The sequence below is a fragment of the Cervus canadensis genome, chromosome 13, assembly GCF_019320065.1.
Source record: "Cervus canadensis isolate Bull #8, Minnesota chromosome 13, ASM1932006v1, whole genome shotgun sequence".
Lineage (NCBI taxonomy): Eukaryota > Metazoa > Chordata > Mammalia > Artiodactyla > Cervidae > Cervus > Cervus canadensis.
The window spans coordinates 9895331-9913585 of NC_057398.1; the positions used below are offsets into that span (position 1 = coordinate 9895331).

General features: G+C 50.2%; 1 protein-coding gene across 4 annotated transcripts in view; it reads left to right on the plus strand.

The window, feature by feature from the left end:
* Positions 1-18048, plus strand: part of VASH2 (vasohibin 2) — a 38954-nt gene extending 20906 nt beyond the window's left edge. For 2 of the 4 annotated variants that reach the window (XM_043484979.1, XM_043484981.1), the window contains 3 exons: positions 2197-2312; positions 6677-6799; positions 14983-18048. In XM_043484979.1, the coding sequence (XP_043340914.1) occupies positions 2197-2312; positions 6677-6799; positions 14983-15052 (309 nt within the window). In that variant the 3' untranslated portion in view covers positions 15053-18048. The remainder of the gene's footprint in view (positions 1-2196; positions 2313-6676; positions 6800-14982) is intronic. The other 2 variants (XM_043484980.1, XM_043484982.1) reach the window with 1 other exon arrangement.
* The last annotated feature ends 207 nt before the right edge of the window (positions 18049-18255 follow it).

Consider the following 18255-nt stretch of genomic DNA (forward strand, 5'->3'; position numbering starts at 1 on the left):
GTCAGTCTCACAGATTGCTGTGATTTATCCTTTGTTTGCGAGGTCAACATAAAGAGCCATCTTATCAATGAGACCCCATGTGGACCCTATCAGATTTGATTTTTGACATGGACAATTTAAGTTTCTTTGCATTTACTACTTTAAAAATCAGAGCTAAAGTCCATGTGGGTTTTGTAGCTGAATCAAAGTCTTGGCCTGTAGTTCCTTGAGTTCTACGAGTTAATCTAAACTGTTAATCACTGTATACTAAGGCTCCAGTTTTGTTCTGTTTTGTCCTAGTAATAAGAGTGGGCGATCATGTCAGTTTCCTTGAGACCTAGGGCTTTCCAAAGACATAAAACTTTCAGCATTTAAAACCAAGACGGGGACTTCCCTAGTGGTCCGGTGGCTAAGAATCTGCCTGCCAGTGCAAGAGACATGGGTTCGATCCCTGGTCTGGGAAGATTCCACATGCCACGGGGCAACTAAGTCTGTGCCTCACAGCTACTGAGCCTGAGCTCTAGAGCCCGAGAGCCACCGCTGCTGAAACCTGGGTGCCCTAGAGCCGGCGCTCTGCAACAAGAGAAGCCACCGCACGGAGTGGGCCGTGCACTGCAGCTCAGGGATCGAGCCCGGGTCTCCCGCGTTGGAGGCAGACGCTTTAACCTCTGAGCCACCAGGGAAGCCCGCGCTGCAGCCAGAGGGTAGCAGCTTCCCTGCTTGCTGCAACTCGAGAAAGCTGGAACGCAGCAAAAATAAATAAATAATGAAATTATTTTTTTAAAAAAAGCTAAAAAAAGCTAAAAAAAGAAAAGCCAAGAAAGTCTCAGGCAAACCAGGATGAGTGGGTGACCCTGCTGTATAATTTATCAGATTATACCGAGTCATGTTTTATCTCTGGTTGGCTTTGTGAGTTGCAAAGCCCTTGGGCATAAAATTCTGACCTGGTGTCCCAGTAGCAAGCAAAGGAGCACGCGTCCTGCTGTAGTTTTTATAAATGACGCTCATCAGCCCTTTTTCCATCCACCGCGTCACTGGCAAGGGGACAGGATGCCTGCTTGTCCTTGCGCCTCCGGGGCTCGTGGAGTCACTGAGGGCTGTGTCTACACCGAGGTCCACGCGAGAAAGGGATTATGCAGAATTCATGCTTGGTTGTGTTTAGCACCTGGGGACTTGTCATCTTCACTTGGTAGGACTTGGAATGGAGATTTTTTTTTTCTAGGCGCACCATGAGCATGTGGGATCTTAGTTCCCTGACCAGGGATCGAACCTGGGCCCCCTGCAGTGGAAGTGTGGGGTCCTAACCACTAGACCGCCCGGGAATTCCCTGGAATGGAGATTCCTGATCCTTTGAACCCACTGTGTGCACACGTGTGGTCTTCCCGGGTGGTACTAGCGACTAAGAACCTGCCTGCCAATGCAGGAGATGTCAGAGATGCAGAGAAGAGGGTTCCATCCCTGGAGCAGGGCATGGCAACCCACTCCAGTGTTCTTGCCTGGAAAATCCCATGGACAGAGGAGCCTGGTGGGCTACAGTCCATAGAGTCACAAAGAGTTGGACATGACTGAAGCTACTTAGCACGCATGCGCATGTGCATGTATGTGGGGTGGAAGGATCCAAGGAAGAACAAACTGGCTTCTGGGGCAACGTGGATGGGACTTTGTCTTCACAAGAGGGGAATTTACTGAGCAACCAAACAGCCCCAGGAGGCTGAGGCATTGGGCTGTCTGTGATGGGGGAAGGGGCACAGGATCATCCTGTCATCCTCTGAGCAGTGGCCCCTCTGCTTCTTGTGGTGACCTTCTGAAACCAGGTCAGAATTTTATGCCCAAGGGCTTTGCAACTCACAAAGCCAACCAGAGATAAAACGTGACTCCGTATAATCTGATAAATTGTACAGCAGGGTGACCCACTCATCCTGGTTTGCCTGAGACTTTCTTGGCTTTTCTTTTTATTAACTTTTTAATAATTTCATTATTTATTTCTTTATTTTTGGTCATGCTGGGTCTTTGTTGCTGCCCTCCAGCTTTCTCTAGTTGCAGCAAGGTGCCTCATGAGAGAGGCCCCTGGGTGGCGCAGACCTCCTCCCGGAAGTCTTCCAGCCCAGGGCCTTGGGCAGCTGGGATGACGAGTGGGCGGGGCTGGGATGCTGGGCTTTAGGAAGGCACAGAGGGTCCCTGGGGAGCCAGCGTGGTGACTCCTCCTATCTCCTCCAGATCCTGAAACCTGCAAGTGCCCACTCTCCAACCCAAGTGAGAAGCCGGGGGAAATCCCTGTCACCCCGCAGGAGGCAGGCAAGCCCCCCGCGACGGCTCGGCAGGCGAGACAAGTCGTGAGTAGTATCCTCCCCTCCCCCCGCCATGCCCCAACTCAAGGCCCAGCGGTTACACTCGTGGGGTTGTCCTGGGCTTGGCATTCGAACCAAACGGTGATCTCCAAGAGATGGGCCTCTCGCACGGGGGACATCTCTGATGGAAAAGGGTCCTCCATGCATGTCACCCCCAGTGCTCTCACCCTCCTGACGGTCAGATGGAGACACGGCTGGAGGGATAAGCCCCAGACGCCGTGAGATGGAGAAGAGCCTGGAAGGAGCCCTGGCCTTAGTTAGGAAGCCGGGGTCTGGAGCCAGCTCGGCTGCTTACGGAGCTGTGGGGCCTTAGACATGTCATGCAGCCTTTCTGGGCTCACATTCTCTCACCCCAAAAATGAGAACGTTAGAGGAGGTGAACTTGCCTGTTAATAGAACCTTAGCCCTCTGTGCCCAGTAGAAAGTTCGATCGCCCTCCGTGGATGGTGGCATCAGAAACAGCGCTCGGCCTCCCCTCTTTCCTTGGCTGGCTGTACCCTCCTCTGTTTTAGCCTCGAAGCTGGTGACTCCTCGCCTCCTTCTTAGATCAAAATGATCCACTTAAGAAATGATAGATTGGAGGTGCTGAGGCTGCCCAAAGTAGCCAGTGATAATCCCCCGGCAAATACGTGGGCCTTAAGTACCCTGGGGCAAAAATACTGCCTTGATGAATACCAGTAGCCTGCTGTGTCTGTCACACGGGTTCTCACCGTGGGGGGGACCCAGGGGTGCAGGGCACAGAGGGGCCCCGGCGCGTCTGCCCGTTCGCCTTGCAGCCCGGGCAAATGCTTGGGGGCGTCTTAGTTTCCTTTTGCGCCAAAGGGGATCAGAATGCTTTTCCTGCCCATCTCACAGGGTGCTGTAAGCTCAGGTTGGAAGGTGTGATAAGAGGGATCTGTGGATGGTGAACTGTGTTACACCGCATGTTGTTACTGTCACGGCATTCCTGTAGTGGGAGGAGAGAGTTTTAGTTTTCCTTTTCAGAGGAAGGAACCAGGGCCCAAAAGATCTTGTGCTGTGTCAGTGACAGAACTGGGGCTGGAACCCAGGCCTCTTCACCCTGGGAAGGTCGTGGGGGAGGAGAGCGTTGCTTCGGTCTAGGGAAGAAACAGGACAGGATGGAGTATTGTCATTTCCAGGGAAGTTTTCCTGTTCATCTCTGTGCCGCCTCCCACTGCCAGTCCCAGGCTTCTGCACCAACAGCCAGGAAGGTCTTGGGACTGGAGCCCAGGATTTGAAAGGGGAGGGTTGAGTGCTCCTATAACTGAAGGTCAGAGTGGTTTCTTTTTTTTTTAAATTTTAATTGGAGGATAATTGCTTTACAGTATCATGTTGGCTACTGCCATACAACAACGTGAATCAGCCATAAGTATGTATGTCCCCTTCTTCTTGTGCCTTCCCCCCTCCCACCCCACCCCACCCCTCTGGCTTGTCGCAGAGTAGGACATGTTGAAGTCCCTGTATTATACAATAACTCCCGGCGGTTTCAACATAGGTTTGTCCTTTTAGAGAGCAGGATGGCTTTAGACCTGTCATACACAGCCTCTGACCCTATTCCTGCCCCTGATGCTGGGCAGCACCCTTGATCCTGACCCTCACCCTGTCTGTCCTCTCTGATTCAAACATCCATTCATTACTGTCACTGAACAAAGCAGCCGTTGTCTCAGAGGACTATGGACCTGGAAGCCCTTCCCAGAGGGTCACGGGGCAGAGTGTAAGGGGCCCTGCCCAAAATGGGAATCTATCTGGTGGCCCCTGGAGTAGGGGAAGGGTAGCCTTTAATCTGCATGGTTATCCTATCTGATTGGATTTGTGCACAGGATGGCAGTCGTTGGTTTTTAAGGCAATTCCTGTTAGGGTCATTTTACTTGGATCCACGGGAGCTTTGCAGTCCAAGGAAGATTACGTTTTTAACTGCAAAGAGTTACCGTGATTGCCCAGGGATGGTAAAGCCCATACGATCTTATAAGCTGGTTGTAGAGACAAAAGTCGGGATGACAAGCGGCTGGTGATGGTCGTGGTGTTGGTGCTGGTTTGAGTGGAGGAAGAAGGGAATTTGAATTTGGACCGTGGGCTTTGACGTGCTTCTTAGGCATGGAGGAGGGGAGTGGAGGGAATGTCATAGAAGTTGCTGAAATTGCAGATGTGGAGTTCAAGGATGTTGGGGAATAGAGATCCTGCCTCTAGAGCCATCTACTTGGAAGGGACAGCTGGATCAGTTTGCCAGGAAAGAAAGGAGAAAGAGGAAAAGAAGTGATGTCAGAGTCCTGAGTGTGTGAGCAGAAGACCCAGCATAGGAGATGGGGAAGAAATAGAGAGTGGGAGAAAGGGTCAGCGTGAAGGCATCCACCTGTGCACACCGAGGACAGCGCAGAAGGACTTAGGGGCGATGAGGGGGTAGAAGTTGACACTGTATATCACGTGGCTCTGATGCTGCTGGGAGGGAGGCCGAGTCATCTGGTGGGAGTGGGGAAGCGGCTTATCAGTACAGGGTGAAAAATGGGCACACGGGGCCCGGCTGAGGAGAGATGGAAGGATGGTATAACCCTGTTCGCAAGGGCTTCCCTGGTGGCTCAGATGGTAAAGAATCTGCTTGCAATGCAGGAGAGCTGGGTTCTATCCTTGGGTCGGGAAGATCCCCTGGAGAAGGGAATGACTACCACACTCCCAGTATCCTTGCCTGGAGAATTCCATGGACAGGCTCCTCTGTCCATGGGATCGCGAAGACTTGGACATGAGTGAGCGGTTTTCGCTTTAACGCTTGAGCACTAGGAGGCGAGCTTGTTAACACAGATTGCCGGGCCCCTCCCCCAGCGGTTCTGATGCAGCAGATCTGGGCGGGGGCCTGAGAAGGTGCCCTTCTAACAGGTCCGGGGTGATGCTGGTGCTGCTGGTCTAGGGATGCCACCTGGAGAGCCAGCGTCTGGTCAGGCATTGTGGGAGAACCAAGTTGGGGCTTGACCTTCAAAAAATAACAATGTCAAGTCTGCTGAGAGGAGCAGATGAGGCCATCGAGCGTGGATCAGGGGCTCAGCCCTGCCTAGTTGAGGTTGCTGTTGTGAAATCAGAGGGTGTGGCCCTGGCGTGGGCCTGTGATTGGGCCCCACTGAAGTCACCCTGGGAGGAACCCAATGGGTCCTTCCCCCGGGGGCCAGATAGAGAAGTCCTGACCTCAGTCATCGCCCAGGCCATGCCCCTGCCCTAATCTCCGGCTACTTTGTCACGCAGCCAAGGCAAGCGAGCACGCTGGCGCCTGAAGCGGACAGCTGTTAGATTGCCATGGATGCGAGCGCACAGCCACCCTCCAGCGTCAGGGCCCCCTGCCCTCCCGAGGCGTGGGAGTGGGCCTGGGGACGGGGAGGAAGACTGCGGAGAGGGCAGTAGTCACCGAGAGGTCAGGAAGGAAGACCTTCGGGGAGGTGCAGTTCAAGTCCATCACCCCTCTTCATTCCCTGAACTGGTCCCGGCTCCAGCTGGGCAGGCCCCAGGACCACAGAGGGTGACAGCTCTTGGTTCAGTGGAAATGTAGACTTTTCCAAAATGATGAAGAGGGGCTGCAACAAGCCCCCGAATCCCATGAGACGCGTGACCCCTGCTGGTAGCCCCTTCTCCTGGGCTGAGCCCTGATTCCCAGGGGTCTTCATAAACTCCTCCCAAGGGTCAGAATTCGGGGAGAGGGGTTTCTGGCCCACAACTAGGACCAGGTGGCCTTGGCTGCTTGACCAGCCAGGGAGCCCAGGCGGCTTGTGGGTTCCTGTGGACACTCTGATGTGAGCAAGTCCAGTAAGATCATGGTTATTCTTGGTGGAAGCTCCTGCTGCTGCTTTTCTCTGCTCGCAGCAATTGGAGGCCAGGAGAGGAATCTGGGGGGCAAGTATCTTGGCTAGAGTTTCACAGTGGATGGAGGCATTACAAGGGCTTCCCAGGTAGCGCTAGTGGTAAAGAGCCTGCTTGCCAATGCAGGAGACTTAAGAGAGAGACGCAGGTTCGATCCTTAGGTCGGGAAGATCTCCTGGAGAAGGGCATGGCAACCCTCCCCAGTATTCTTGCCAGGAGAATCCTGTGGACAGAGGAACCTGGCGGGCTACCATCCATGGAGTCTCAAAGAGTCAGACACAACTGAAGCGACTTAGCACGCACGCACAGAGATGTTACAAGGATGGCAGCGTCTCTTCCACGGTTCCTCCTTAACCCTGACTTCCGGATTGCAGGGCAGGATAAGGGATGACAGGGGCCCCCATGTAAGAAGAGAGGGAAGGAGGGATGCAGGAGACAAGAGTAACATGAAGGCTGTGGGAGGTGGGGACCATGAGACGCGCCAGGCACCAAGCTCCTCCCTCCCTCTCCAGATCCCAGCTTCCACCACTGCAACAGACTGGGACCCAGGACGGCCTGGTTCCTAGAGGTGTGTCTGGAGAAAAGCAGCTTCCCAGCCTCTACCCATGGCCTTCCCCAAGCAGGCTTTTCTCCAGGTAATCTGGCTTTTGGGTGAGGAAACGAGAAAGTAACAAATGTGGTTATGATCCAGTAACTCGATCAAACTCCGGGCCTCTTCGTGTGTAGCATGATCAGGACCAGGAAGGGTTTGGTGACTGTTACTGAGTTGTTATTTCAGCACCACTTAATGCCAAGTCATTTCTAAATGTGGCGGGTGCTGCCGTGAAGCTGGGGAGTGGCCCCAAGAGGGGAGAGTTACCATAACAGGCAAGAGGCCTTCAGCTGTGGGGTCCCAGCCCTGTCTGTGCGTGTGGATAATTTTAGTGGTTTTGCGTCCCCCGCCCCCTCCTCCTTGCAGCTGGGGCTCCTTCCAGCCCTGCATTCCTCGCCATTTTTGCACTTGTCTGAATAATCCTTCTCGAAAGGAGCATCAGTGTCACTGGGTTGACAGGACAGTCAGCTGAGAGGGAGGGCAAATGGCAGTGACTCCGTTAGTGTCAGCTGAGACAGCGTTCCTTCCGAGAGAGAAACAGGGACTCCCACCCCCACCCCTCCGCCCCCCAGTCCTTCCGCCTTCTCTCTGCTCCTCTGGGAGTGTCTAAAAAACATTTGGAGAAGACTCTTGAGAGTCCCTTGGACTGCAAGGAGATCCAACCAGTCCATCCTAAAGGAGATCAGTCCTGGGTGTTCATTGGAAGGACTGATATTGAAGCTGAAATTCCAATACTTTGGCCACCTGATGCGAAGAGTTGACTCATTGGAAAAGACCCTGATGCTGGGAGGGATTGGGGGCAGGAGGAGAAGGGGGAGACAGAGGATGAGATGGCTCGATGGCATCACCGACTCGATGGGCATGAGTTTGAGTAAACTCCAGGAGTTGGTGATGGACAGGGAAGCCTGGCGTGCTGCGATTCATGGGGTCGCAAAGAGCCGGACATGACTGAGCGACTGAACTGAACTGAACTGAACTGAAAGAACCTTCCACACAGAACAGTCAGGTTGTTTCCTGTGGTTCTTAAACAGAGAGAGCGAGCTTGCTATGTAGGTGGAAAAGACCTTCGGTGAACTTAAACCAGCTCCTTGAGGACAGTGGGCCTCAGTCTCGCTGAGATTCTCAACAGGGGCCCGGGCGCCCCCTGGGGGAGAAAGGTTAGAAGTGCAGCAGAAAAGGAGAGTTTTATAATGATGCTGCCCATGAGTGCCTGGGGGCCCGGAGGGTGAATGTCGTGCCAAGCTCAGGACCATTCCCGCCCCCCAGTAAAGAACCAGTCCACCTAAAATGCCCCCACTGAGAACCCCGAATGCTCCCTGGGGTCCTTTCCATCTCTGACAGTCCCCAGGTCTTGGCTTCCTGATCCATGGGCTGAACCCGAGAGAGTGGTGGTGAGTGGACAGTGGTTTTCTGGCTGGGCTGCCTGTGTTCCCATGAAGGCAGCTCCTGCCAATCCGAGTGACCCCGAGAACATTCTTCTGAACTGGGGCAAGAGCCCCTCAGGGCCCATGGGAACATCTTTATCTTCTCTGCCCGTCAGGCTTCTTTCCTCCCTCCGCCTGGTGCCCTCTCTTCTTTGCTGCTCATGCCTTTTTCTTCCCTTCGTCATCCTCTTTGATTTCCCTTCTTTGTCATCCATCTCGAGGGTGGTCCGCTGCTCTGCTGGGCTCTGCTGGGCTCTGCTTGCCCCGTGGAGACCCTCAGGGTCACAGAGGTTACTCAGCCCAGTGAGAGCCCTCCTTTCACTGCTGGGCCACAGCCGGATGAAGGAATTCCTGCCTTGTTCTGTCACCAGGCTCATGAAGGTGCCTCCAGGTAACGGGGCTGAGCGAGGCCCTAAGTCATTTCTAAGTGAAGTCATAATGAAGTCAGAAGCGGTTCGGGTCCTTGGTCTGATCACATTGAAGCTATTTTGAATGGGCCCCAAGAAGTCATTCTCTTTAGATTCCAAGTGAGGAAATCTCCCCCGGCAGGGGTGGGTGGTGGGGGGTGGTTGGAAAGGGGAAAATTCCCTTCACATGGAACGTAGAGGAGACACAGGGAGCGAGACCTAGGAAGGTTGTGGAGGGAGAAGTCAAACCTCCCGGACGAAGTGGGGTTTCATCAACTCAGGCACCCAGAGAAGGCAGTTTCCAACTCAGAGGCCCTCCCTGCTTCATCCCCTGGGGGATTTCGTGTGGTCCAAGGTGCCCGGAGATGCTTGAAGAAACCAAGATGAAGTGATGGGCCTTATTGAGAAAGACTGCCTCTGGCAGAGTGAGCCAGGAGCCTCCAGGGCTGACGATTGAAGATAGTCACGCAGGGCTGGGGTTCCTCAGGGGCTCTCTGCCCCAGAAAGGAGAGGTGAGGTCAGAGCCGGAATCCACGCCTGGGAATCTCAGTGGCCTTGGCTTCTGGTCTCTGGCCAGAGCCTCCTGCCTGGGGAGGGCTTGAAAGAAAGGCCAGGGGGCTGGAGCTCTCTCCAGAGCCATATCCCTCGTGGCTCGGGCCTGTCTGGTCACAAGCAGCCTCAGCTGCCGGCAGCGGTGCCTGTGATTCTGGAAAGGGAGGAATGTCAGAAGGGGGGGGCTTTGAATGACGGTGGCAGGTGGGAGGGAGCCCCCCTCAGTGTTCCTCCCCGAGGCGTATCGAGTCTGGCCTGGCCTGACTCCTGCCCAACTAGACAAGAGAGGAGGGCCTTGGGTCTCCCTGAACTTGTGAATGCTGGGCTGATGCCACCCCTGATTTAATCTCTTCCACCCTCTTAACGTGGAGGAGAAAATGGCAGCCCACTCCAGTCCTCTTGCCTGGAAAATGGCGTGGACAGAGAAAGCTGGCCGGCTGTAGTCCACGGGGTCACAAAAGAGCTGGACACGACTGAGCACACACACGCACGTACACACCCTTAACACCGAGGACTGAAAAGTTTAACGTTGCACTGTTGCGATACATCGCTTTCTAGAATCCAGAGACCACGGAGAGTCCAGCTAAACTGGTCCTTGTGGGTGTGCAGTGTGTGAGGGTGTCGCCTGTGAACACGGGCGTGTGCGCGCGTGTGAGGGGTTGTGACCTCAAGGGAGGCAGGAGCGAAAAGCCTGAGCAGCCTGCCCGGTGGCCTGTGCGTCCCCGTCAGGCAGCCAGCCCTGAACTGGGCTTAGCTGGGCCGCGTCCCTGAAGTATCTCACACTCGCCCGGGAGAAGGAAGGGGTACATTTCCATTAGAAGAAGGGGAATGGCTTTTTGCTTCACTGACCGGCCGTTTGTCTTGGTGACCCCACGATCTGAAAGGTGCTTGGCACAAAGTCTGAGTGTGTTGATTTCTCAGTGTCCGGCTCTGCCACCCCATGGACTGTAGCCTGCCAGGCTCCTCTGTCCGTGGGATTCTCCAGGCAAGAATACGGAGCAGGATGGGTTGCCATTCCCTGCTCCAGGGATCTTCCTGACCCAGGGATCGAACCTGGGTCTCCTGCATTGCAGGCAGATTCTTTACCGTCTGAGTCACCAGGGAAGCCCAGGGGTGGCTTAGTAAGTTCTTGTGAATGAGGAAGTGGTACCCAAGTTCCAGGAGCCCTGCTGGCCGACTGCCATTCAGGCCCTCTGACCCATCCTGCCCAGTGACGGCTTGGGGGCTAGGGGTGTGAGGAGAGGAGACGCCCCAGACACAGCCCTCGTCCCAGGGAGAGGGAGGGACCTGGGTGGTTTAGGCGGGACCCTCTAGGCTTTTCCTCCACTTATGGCCTCTCTCCTGAAGCCCGGTCTCACACAGACACACCAGCTCGTTCAGCCCCAGGTTGGGCTGTCGCCCCACTCACATCCCCAACACGCTCCATCACTTTGTGATTCCCAGGCTGCTTGTGGCTTCCCTGATGCTGCCGTCCAGTCTAGCCAAGCTCTTTTTGGCCCTGAGGCTGCCCCAGGTGGGGCACATAGGAGATGGGTCACTGTCCCTGAACCGTCTAGATGCAGTTAGCCCATACTAGGGTATGTGGTGAATACCAGTGGCACGTCCCACAAAATGCTTTCTCTATGGAACCGTAGAGAGGAGGCCCTCTCCCGACCCCCTCCCGCTCTGCAGAGCTCCGTTGAGCTGGCTCCTGGGATGCAGGCCTGAGGGTGGACCCAGGACCAGGCCATCAGGCAGTCAGCCTGGTTCACCCTTAGATACACTGACATTGACATGAGGCTGGGACAGTCCATTTCTGCGCGGAGAGAAGTGCCCCCTCCTTCCTTCCACAAAAGTGCACCCAAGGAAACCTGAAGCCCCTACCCCGCGTCCCCTAAAATAGAAGGCACCCGAGAGCCTTTCAGAGGGAAAGACCTCCTTGTTTGGACTAGGGAAGGATTTGGAGAAATACATTGTTCTAAAATAATAACCCTGGATCTGATGTGCAAGGTTCTGGGCAAGTGCAGACCCAGCTGAATCATCATCCTGGGGCTTGTGTTTCTTAAAAATAACCCCCCTTGCAGTATTCTAATTATAGCCGGGGGAGCACTCGGAAGGGCCTCGCCACAATAGCTCCCCCAGCCCTGGCCCTGAGACGAGCTGGCAAGGACTGAGCCGTTGTTTCTGGCTGGGCTCCCAGGCGGGTGGCATGCTGCGATAACCCACTTCTGCCCTTCGCCAGGCCAGGAAATCCAGCCAGTGTTGCCATGAGAGAGAAGGGTTTCACCTTGCAGACAGTTCGCCAGGAATCTCAGTTTAACTCATTTTCTGCCAGTGTTGTCGTTCAGTCAGTCGTGTCCGACTCTTTGGGACCCCATGGACTACAGCACACCAGGCTTCCCTGTCCTTCACTGTTTCCCAGAGCTTGTTCAAACTCATGTCTATTGAGTGGATGATGCCATCCATCTCATCCTCTGTCGTCCCCTTCTTCTCCTGCCTTCAGTCTTTCCCAGCATCAGGGTCTTTTCCAATGAGTCAGTTCTTCGCATCAGGTGGCCAAAGTATTGGAGCTTCAGCTTCAGCATCAGTCCTTCCAATGAATATTCAGAGTTGATTTCCTTTGGATGGATGGGTTTGATCTCCTTGGAATCCAAGGGACTCTCAAGAGTCTTCTCCAACACCACAGTTCTGCCAGTTTTAGCCTTTTTCCCTCCTCCCCTGTGTTCAGGGCCGTTGTGGGAGGCAGGAGGGTGGGGGTACAGAGGAAGGAGACGACTTAGTCCCTTTCCGTTGGAAGGCCCCACGCTGTCTGTTGTCGCAGAACCAAATTCAGCTGTACAAGTAGGCAGGTTCCCCAAGTGACCTTCAAAGATAAGGTAAAGCCTCTCCTATATACAGAAAAAAAAATCTTCTAGTTAATTCTTAGAATGTTTGTTCATGATGGCTTGAATTCTGGCTTAGGACTTTGTTAAAATAAAAATATCCCATCACAAAACTATCATAATGAAATCCTATCAGCCATTTAGTAGGAACTAGACCGGCTTCCCTGGTGGCTCAGCACTGAAAAATCTTCCTGCAATGTAGGAGATGAGAGTTTGATCCCTGGATCAGGAAGATCCCCTGGAGAAGGAAATGGCAACCCACTCCAGTGTTCTTGCCTGGGAAATCCCTAAGACAGAGGAGCCCGGCAGACTACAGTCCATGGGGTCGTAAAGAGTAGGCCATGACTTAGCGATTAAAAACAGCAAAGGAACTAGACCAGAGTTTATTGAGAGGTACAGAATATTCAACAGTGGGGATTTGCAGATGAATTTACTTGATCCATGCTCTAAAGTTGTTTGCAGACTCTGATGCAGACTCAAGAATTATGAACCTTTGGGATTCTTTAACCTAGTGGACCCCAACCTTTTTGGCACCAGGGAATTTTCATGGAAGACAGTTTTTCCGTGGACCAGCGTGAGGTGGGGATGGTTCAGGCAGTAATGCTCGTGGCGGGGAGCAGCCGCTGGCTCCCTGCTGTGTGGCCTGGTGCCTAACAGGAGTTGGGGACCCGCTCCAACGATGTACAGAAGGAGATGGCAGAGCATGTGGAGCAAGGAGCGGTGCATTGCGGGGAGATTTCATCAGAAAATCCTTCACGGGGAAGTGGCATCTGGGTTGGTCCTTGAAGGGATGAGAAGAGACATGCGGGAGGCAATCCAGAAGCCAAGATGCAGAGACAGGAGTGGCCTGACGTCTTCCTCAGATACTTGGGAGGATGCTCTGTGTGGGGAGCAGGAGACCGAGGGTCAATGTCATTGCATCTTGATCAAGGTCATCCACTTTTGATTCTGGAGGAAAATTCTGGTTTCCACCTCTTGCTAACCACGTGACTTTGAGCATGTTTCCAAACTTTCAGGGCCTCTCTTTCTTCCTCCGTCAAATGGATGGTAACAGTATCAGCACTGGAAGGCTGTGGTGGGAGTGGTGGGAATGAATTGACCCGTGTAAGCCCCTTAGAACAATGCTTGGTACAGAGTAAGTGCCTAATAAATAAAAGCTATTTATAGTGGTGGTTTCTCAGCAACTGGGGGCTTGGGGGAACTGGCGGAATAGTTAAGGAAACGTTTAGAAAAAGAAGGCCAAAGGGCCCCAAGGCAAAGTGCATCTGTTTTCAAGGATGCTGAGAGCAGAACGTGGTAAAGATAAAGGGAGAAGTTTCAGGAACATAGAAACTTGAATAAAAGGTGAAAATGCTCTTCCTTGCGGCTGAGAGGCTTCAAGAGGAAGCCAGGAGAGTGGCCAAGAAGTGGCTTCAGAGCAGGTGGCGTCCGAGTGGCTCGCGCTTGTGGCCCGTCGCTGCAGGGACCCCAGGGAAGCCCCTGTTACGGGCTCAGCGGGAGGGGTTTGTTCATTCCTTGACCTTCCCTGTCGCCTGTCCTGCCACGGACTTTCCAGCAGGTGCTGTTGGTCGCAGAAACGAGGGAGAGAAAATAGGCGAGTGTGGGTTTATCCCAGCCCCTGAGAAACATTAGGAAGCTAGGGTCTTACTAGCTTTCATCTCACATATGAAGGGCAGCACCTTTAGAGTTTCAGGAGGAGGAGAGGTGTGACTTGGTATTGAGGAAAATGCCAGGACAGGAAGAAAGCTTATGCAAGAAAGGCTCGGAAAGGTGAGGCGAGCTGATTGATAAATGCTGCGAGGACCGCGGAGCAAGGGGTTCTCTTGTTAAAGCACAAGGAACTGCTTAACCTTTGGAGGCAGTGGGAGATCTCAGAGCCGCCATGGCTCAGGGCCCACGTGGTGTGCGAGATCCCAGGGGAGAAGACAGACTCTTAGATGGTTTTCTGGACTTCATTTTAGATGTGGCTGCTTCTCTGAAAGGATTCTGGAGCACTTGCTCGAACTTGTTCTTATTCCGCATACTAATAACTCAACACCGTTACTAGTATCATGTCTGAATTAGCTGCTAACTAGTGAGTTAATGGCTTCCCTGATGACTCAGATGGTAAAGAATCCGCCTGCAATGCAGGAGACCCAGGTTCGATCCCTGAGTTGAGAAGATCCCCTGGAGCAGGGAATGGCTACCCACACTCATTTTAAAAATGGGAAAAAAAAATTGTGAGATAAATCCTGAGAATGCTTAGGCATGATCTTATGTCGGGAAGTCTCCTAGGAAGTAGTTTTAAAGACAGTTTTAAAAGACAGATGATGAGCTGCTGAAGGACTTCTTTCCCCAGCTTGAAGTACTTTCTTGTATGACTCCCGTGAATGCTTGAATGTAGTGTCATATTGCAAAGTACATGAGAAAATGTATTACATTTGGGGAAGAGAGGTGATTTGCCTTAGAATGATTTTCCACATGGACATGCTTTTTCAGATGAATTCTGAAAGATTCATCCTAAGTTTATACCTTCAAGCCTGAAATAGAGACGGACAATGTCTAGGAGAACCTGAGTCACCCCAGACATCTGGGAGGTGCTGGGCTTCCCCAGGGCACTGAGGACGCCAAGGTTTCTAGGAGCATCTGGTTCAGGTGCTTAGTTCTGTTGTAGTCGAACTTTAGACCCTTGCAAGGGTTACAGATACGTGTCAGAGGTTACAGTGTGCCCAAATTCAGGCTTGAAGTTAAACAAACTCATTCAGCAACCTGTACCTTTCGTTTTGAACTTTACATTGAAAACCTGTTAAAAGGCTCCTTAAAGCCTATAAAGGCGGACTTCAGAACAAGAAGTAGAGTTGGGAGCCAAGGCTGGTGGGTGGTGGGGGGCGCGGTGGGGTGTGCTGTGGAAATACCCAAAGGGTCGAGGGCCCTGACAACAACGCTAAATGATCTTTCTGTATCCCCTCCCCTCTCCCCCCACCATCTTTCTCTCCCCCGCAGGCCTGCACTGCCTGAAAAGGCGGCTGACGTCAGCACTCTGAACGAAGTGGGCTATCAGATCCGGATTTAGGCCGGCCCTACCGCAGCAGCAGGGCTTCTATGGTGCTTTTCTCTGCCTTTACCCAGCATCTTCAGGAGGAACTGCAGCTATTTATTGAGAACTGGTGAATTTTATTCTTACGGATTCACTTGGAAGTAGACTCTGAGTGGCTGGTAACAACAACAAAAAAACTCATGAAGGGACAACCAAGAAAAGGCTGTGGTAGACCCCACTGGGGTTGGACTGTCCCCCTCACTCCAGATAGAAAGGGTAAGACCATAACTGTAGTTTTTTTTATTTTCCCATTTACCTACTTTCTTTTACTTGCTTTGAACATTATGCCTCACTAGTAGTCCATGTTTATGAAGCCCTCCCCCCTCCCACTTTTGATACAGTAAGGTAACTCAATCAGTATTAATGTCTTTTTCAGCAATAACAGAGGCAAAGATTGGTGGGGTTTTTTTTAAGCAGTCAATATTACCTCAGCATCTTGACATCAGATATGCAAACATAATGGTGGGTTGTTTTTTTTTTTTTAATTCTATTTGTATTGTTTCCCCAGTATTTCCCATGGGGATCTCCACGAGGTTTGGAATTTTTTTCCTGGTGCACACGTAATGAGATTTTAGGTATTATATGCAAGTGTTTCCTTAAAGAGCACTGAAATTCTGGCAATACGGGAGATCATTTTCGGGATCTTGGAGTTACTACTTTCCTAATCTTTCTTACAGCATTCACTGACAGCAGCTTTCGTTCTTTCAAAACAAAACAGAAAAGCAAGTTCAGAAGCTAGTCTGTGTTCTGTCACTAACATTTAAACTTTGCAGACTCCAGTGAAAAGCACACGAGGTCATGCACTGTTACACACATTTAGCAGTATTGCGATTACCTCTGACAATACCACACTCAGACAGAGACCGAGACAGAGAATCAGTAGGTCTTGAGAACTAGGTAACCTTTCTGTTCACATTTCACCTGAGTTTTAAGCTCTGAGTCAGGCCTTGGTTCTGCAGGACTCACTGTTGTTGGGTATGTGTTCTGACGTCTTATATTAAGACCAAATATGGCATGATGTGATTATTTCCCAGTACCATTTTTAGGTACCACTTCATGATATTTAGGAACTGGTATTGGAAAAGGCAGTGAATTGGAGAAGCAGAATCTTTGTTTTTCAAATGGAAAAGACTTCCGGTACAGTGTTACACCTTATAGCCTGATGTTCTCCTGATGTTCTCTAAGGAGCATGGTGTGAGTATCTGGCCTGCATATGGCAGTTACAGTGTAACTTCTGCTGCAGATCACAGAGTAACTCACACACCAAGTCTGTGTATTATCAAGAGTACAGCTTCTACTTCACTTGTTTGATCTTAGCAACCATGCCAACTCAGGAGACCAAAAAGCATATTTAAGTGAAGTCTGCTAGTCAACAAAAATGTTATTTCAGTTTGGGGCCTCCCCCTCTGGCTTTCTTTACCTGATTTTGGGAAGGGAGTAAAAAAATCTGCTCATTCAGATTCTTTACCCCTGAGGGCAATACGGGAAGGAAGAAGACTCTATCCTTTAGCCATGTGCAACTGAGCTCACTATACCCTAAGAATCAGTGTTATTAATGGAAAGTACTTTCCCTGAAAAAAGAAGTCAAATGTCCTTTACATGAAAAAGGACCAAGTAAGTCCAATCTACATCTCAGTTAGATTAAACCAGTTAAACACATTCAGGACTTAACCACTTTTAAGAATAGTACTATCAGTAGAATTGAAAATGAGTTATTTTAATCTTCTCAAGACAAACCCATTTGCAGCCTCCTGGCCACATGTATTTAGATGTTTGGAGTAGTCCGTGAATCATTTCATTTTCATTCTGAAATACGGACTTGGCTCTCTCTAGATGAACTGTAATCATGTTTACCAATCTGAAAGTTTATTATATCCAATAAGTAGACTACATATAATACTGCAGCCATCCTAAGGGCTTGGAATAGGATTTCCCAAGTATTAAGTACAGTCCAGTCTAAAATATGGAATGTCAACATTTGCATATCCTTGTCCCCCACAGAAGGGGGAAGGAATTAGGAATACAACCTGTTTCTAATATGCTGATATCTAAGCCTTAAAACTGCCAACTGGCTTCAAGATTCAATCAGTAACCTGATTTCTTCCACACCCACTTCTTGATTTTAAGACTTATTTCCCCAAAGCAAGAGTTAGTCACAGAAACATGAAAATAAGTTAAAATGTTCTTAGTTGTTACTCTTTTTATTGCCAATGGAATACGTTAATTTCTAAAGGACACAAGAAAAGTACCAAATTTACATTCTAGTGAATTGGTAATACGGTAAGGGAAAAAAAATGACATGATTTATCTTTTACCCCACAGAATTGATTTTAAATCTGGTTATAATTCAAAAGATAAAATCCATGAAATGATTTGAAATCTAGTTTTTAAAAAAAGTTAATGCAAGAGAAATTTTATGCTTAAGCCATTGTGAAAATACTTGCAAAGTTTAAATGAATGACAGGACTCTTGATTCTAGACTACATGTTGTGCTGTTTTGAGTACTTTTATTTCAGAAAGTGATATTTAGTATTTTCTATACACTCTGAAATCATGAGCATTTCACTTTTTCTAAGTCAATTATTTCATAAGGATTTTATTAATAGATATTGGTAAATAGAACTTTGGAAATCCTAATTACGTATTCTTACTATACCCGAGGCTTTTGTAAGCTCTAGTTTTATGTACAACCTTGTACAGTTTTTTTTGACATACAATTCAGAATCTTGTTTATTCTCTTGGACTTTGTTCTGGCCAATACATTTTTTTTAGATCTCTTAAGAAAAACTGTGATTGTTTTAGTGGGTATTTTTCTAAGTAAATGAAAACTTGTATAATGGTATTTTAGAGAATGCCAGATAAGTGCATGTTTCAATTTAATGTTTTTCTCATTACTTGTATGTTTATACACAGCATGGGACTTTCAATAAAATCATCCTGGAAACTCAAGGATTGTTTTCCTTCTAAAAATATAAATGGTGTCATTTTTTTTTATTCCTCTTATTATATACTTGTTCTAGTAAATTAATTTATCACTCTCACCCTTGTCTTCTTCCACAATTTTCAGATTCTGTATTAAATTTATCACTATTTTGGTGTATCTTAATTCACTTATTGGCTTCCTTATATTTTGGCATCACACAAGGCAACAAGTGAACTACACAGCTTATTTCATCTAC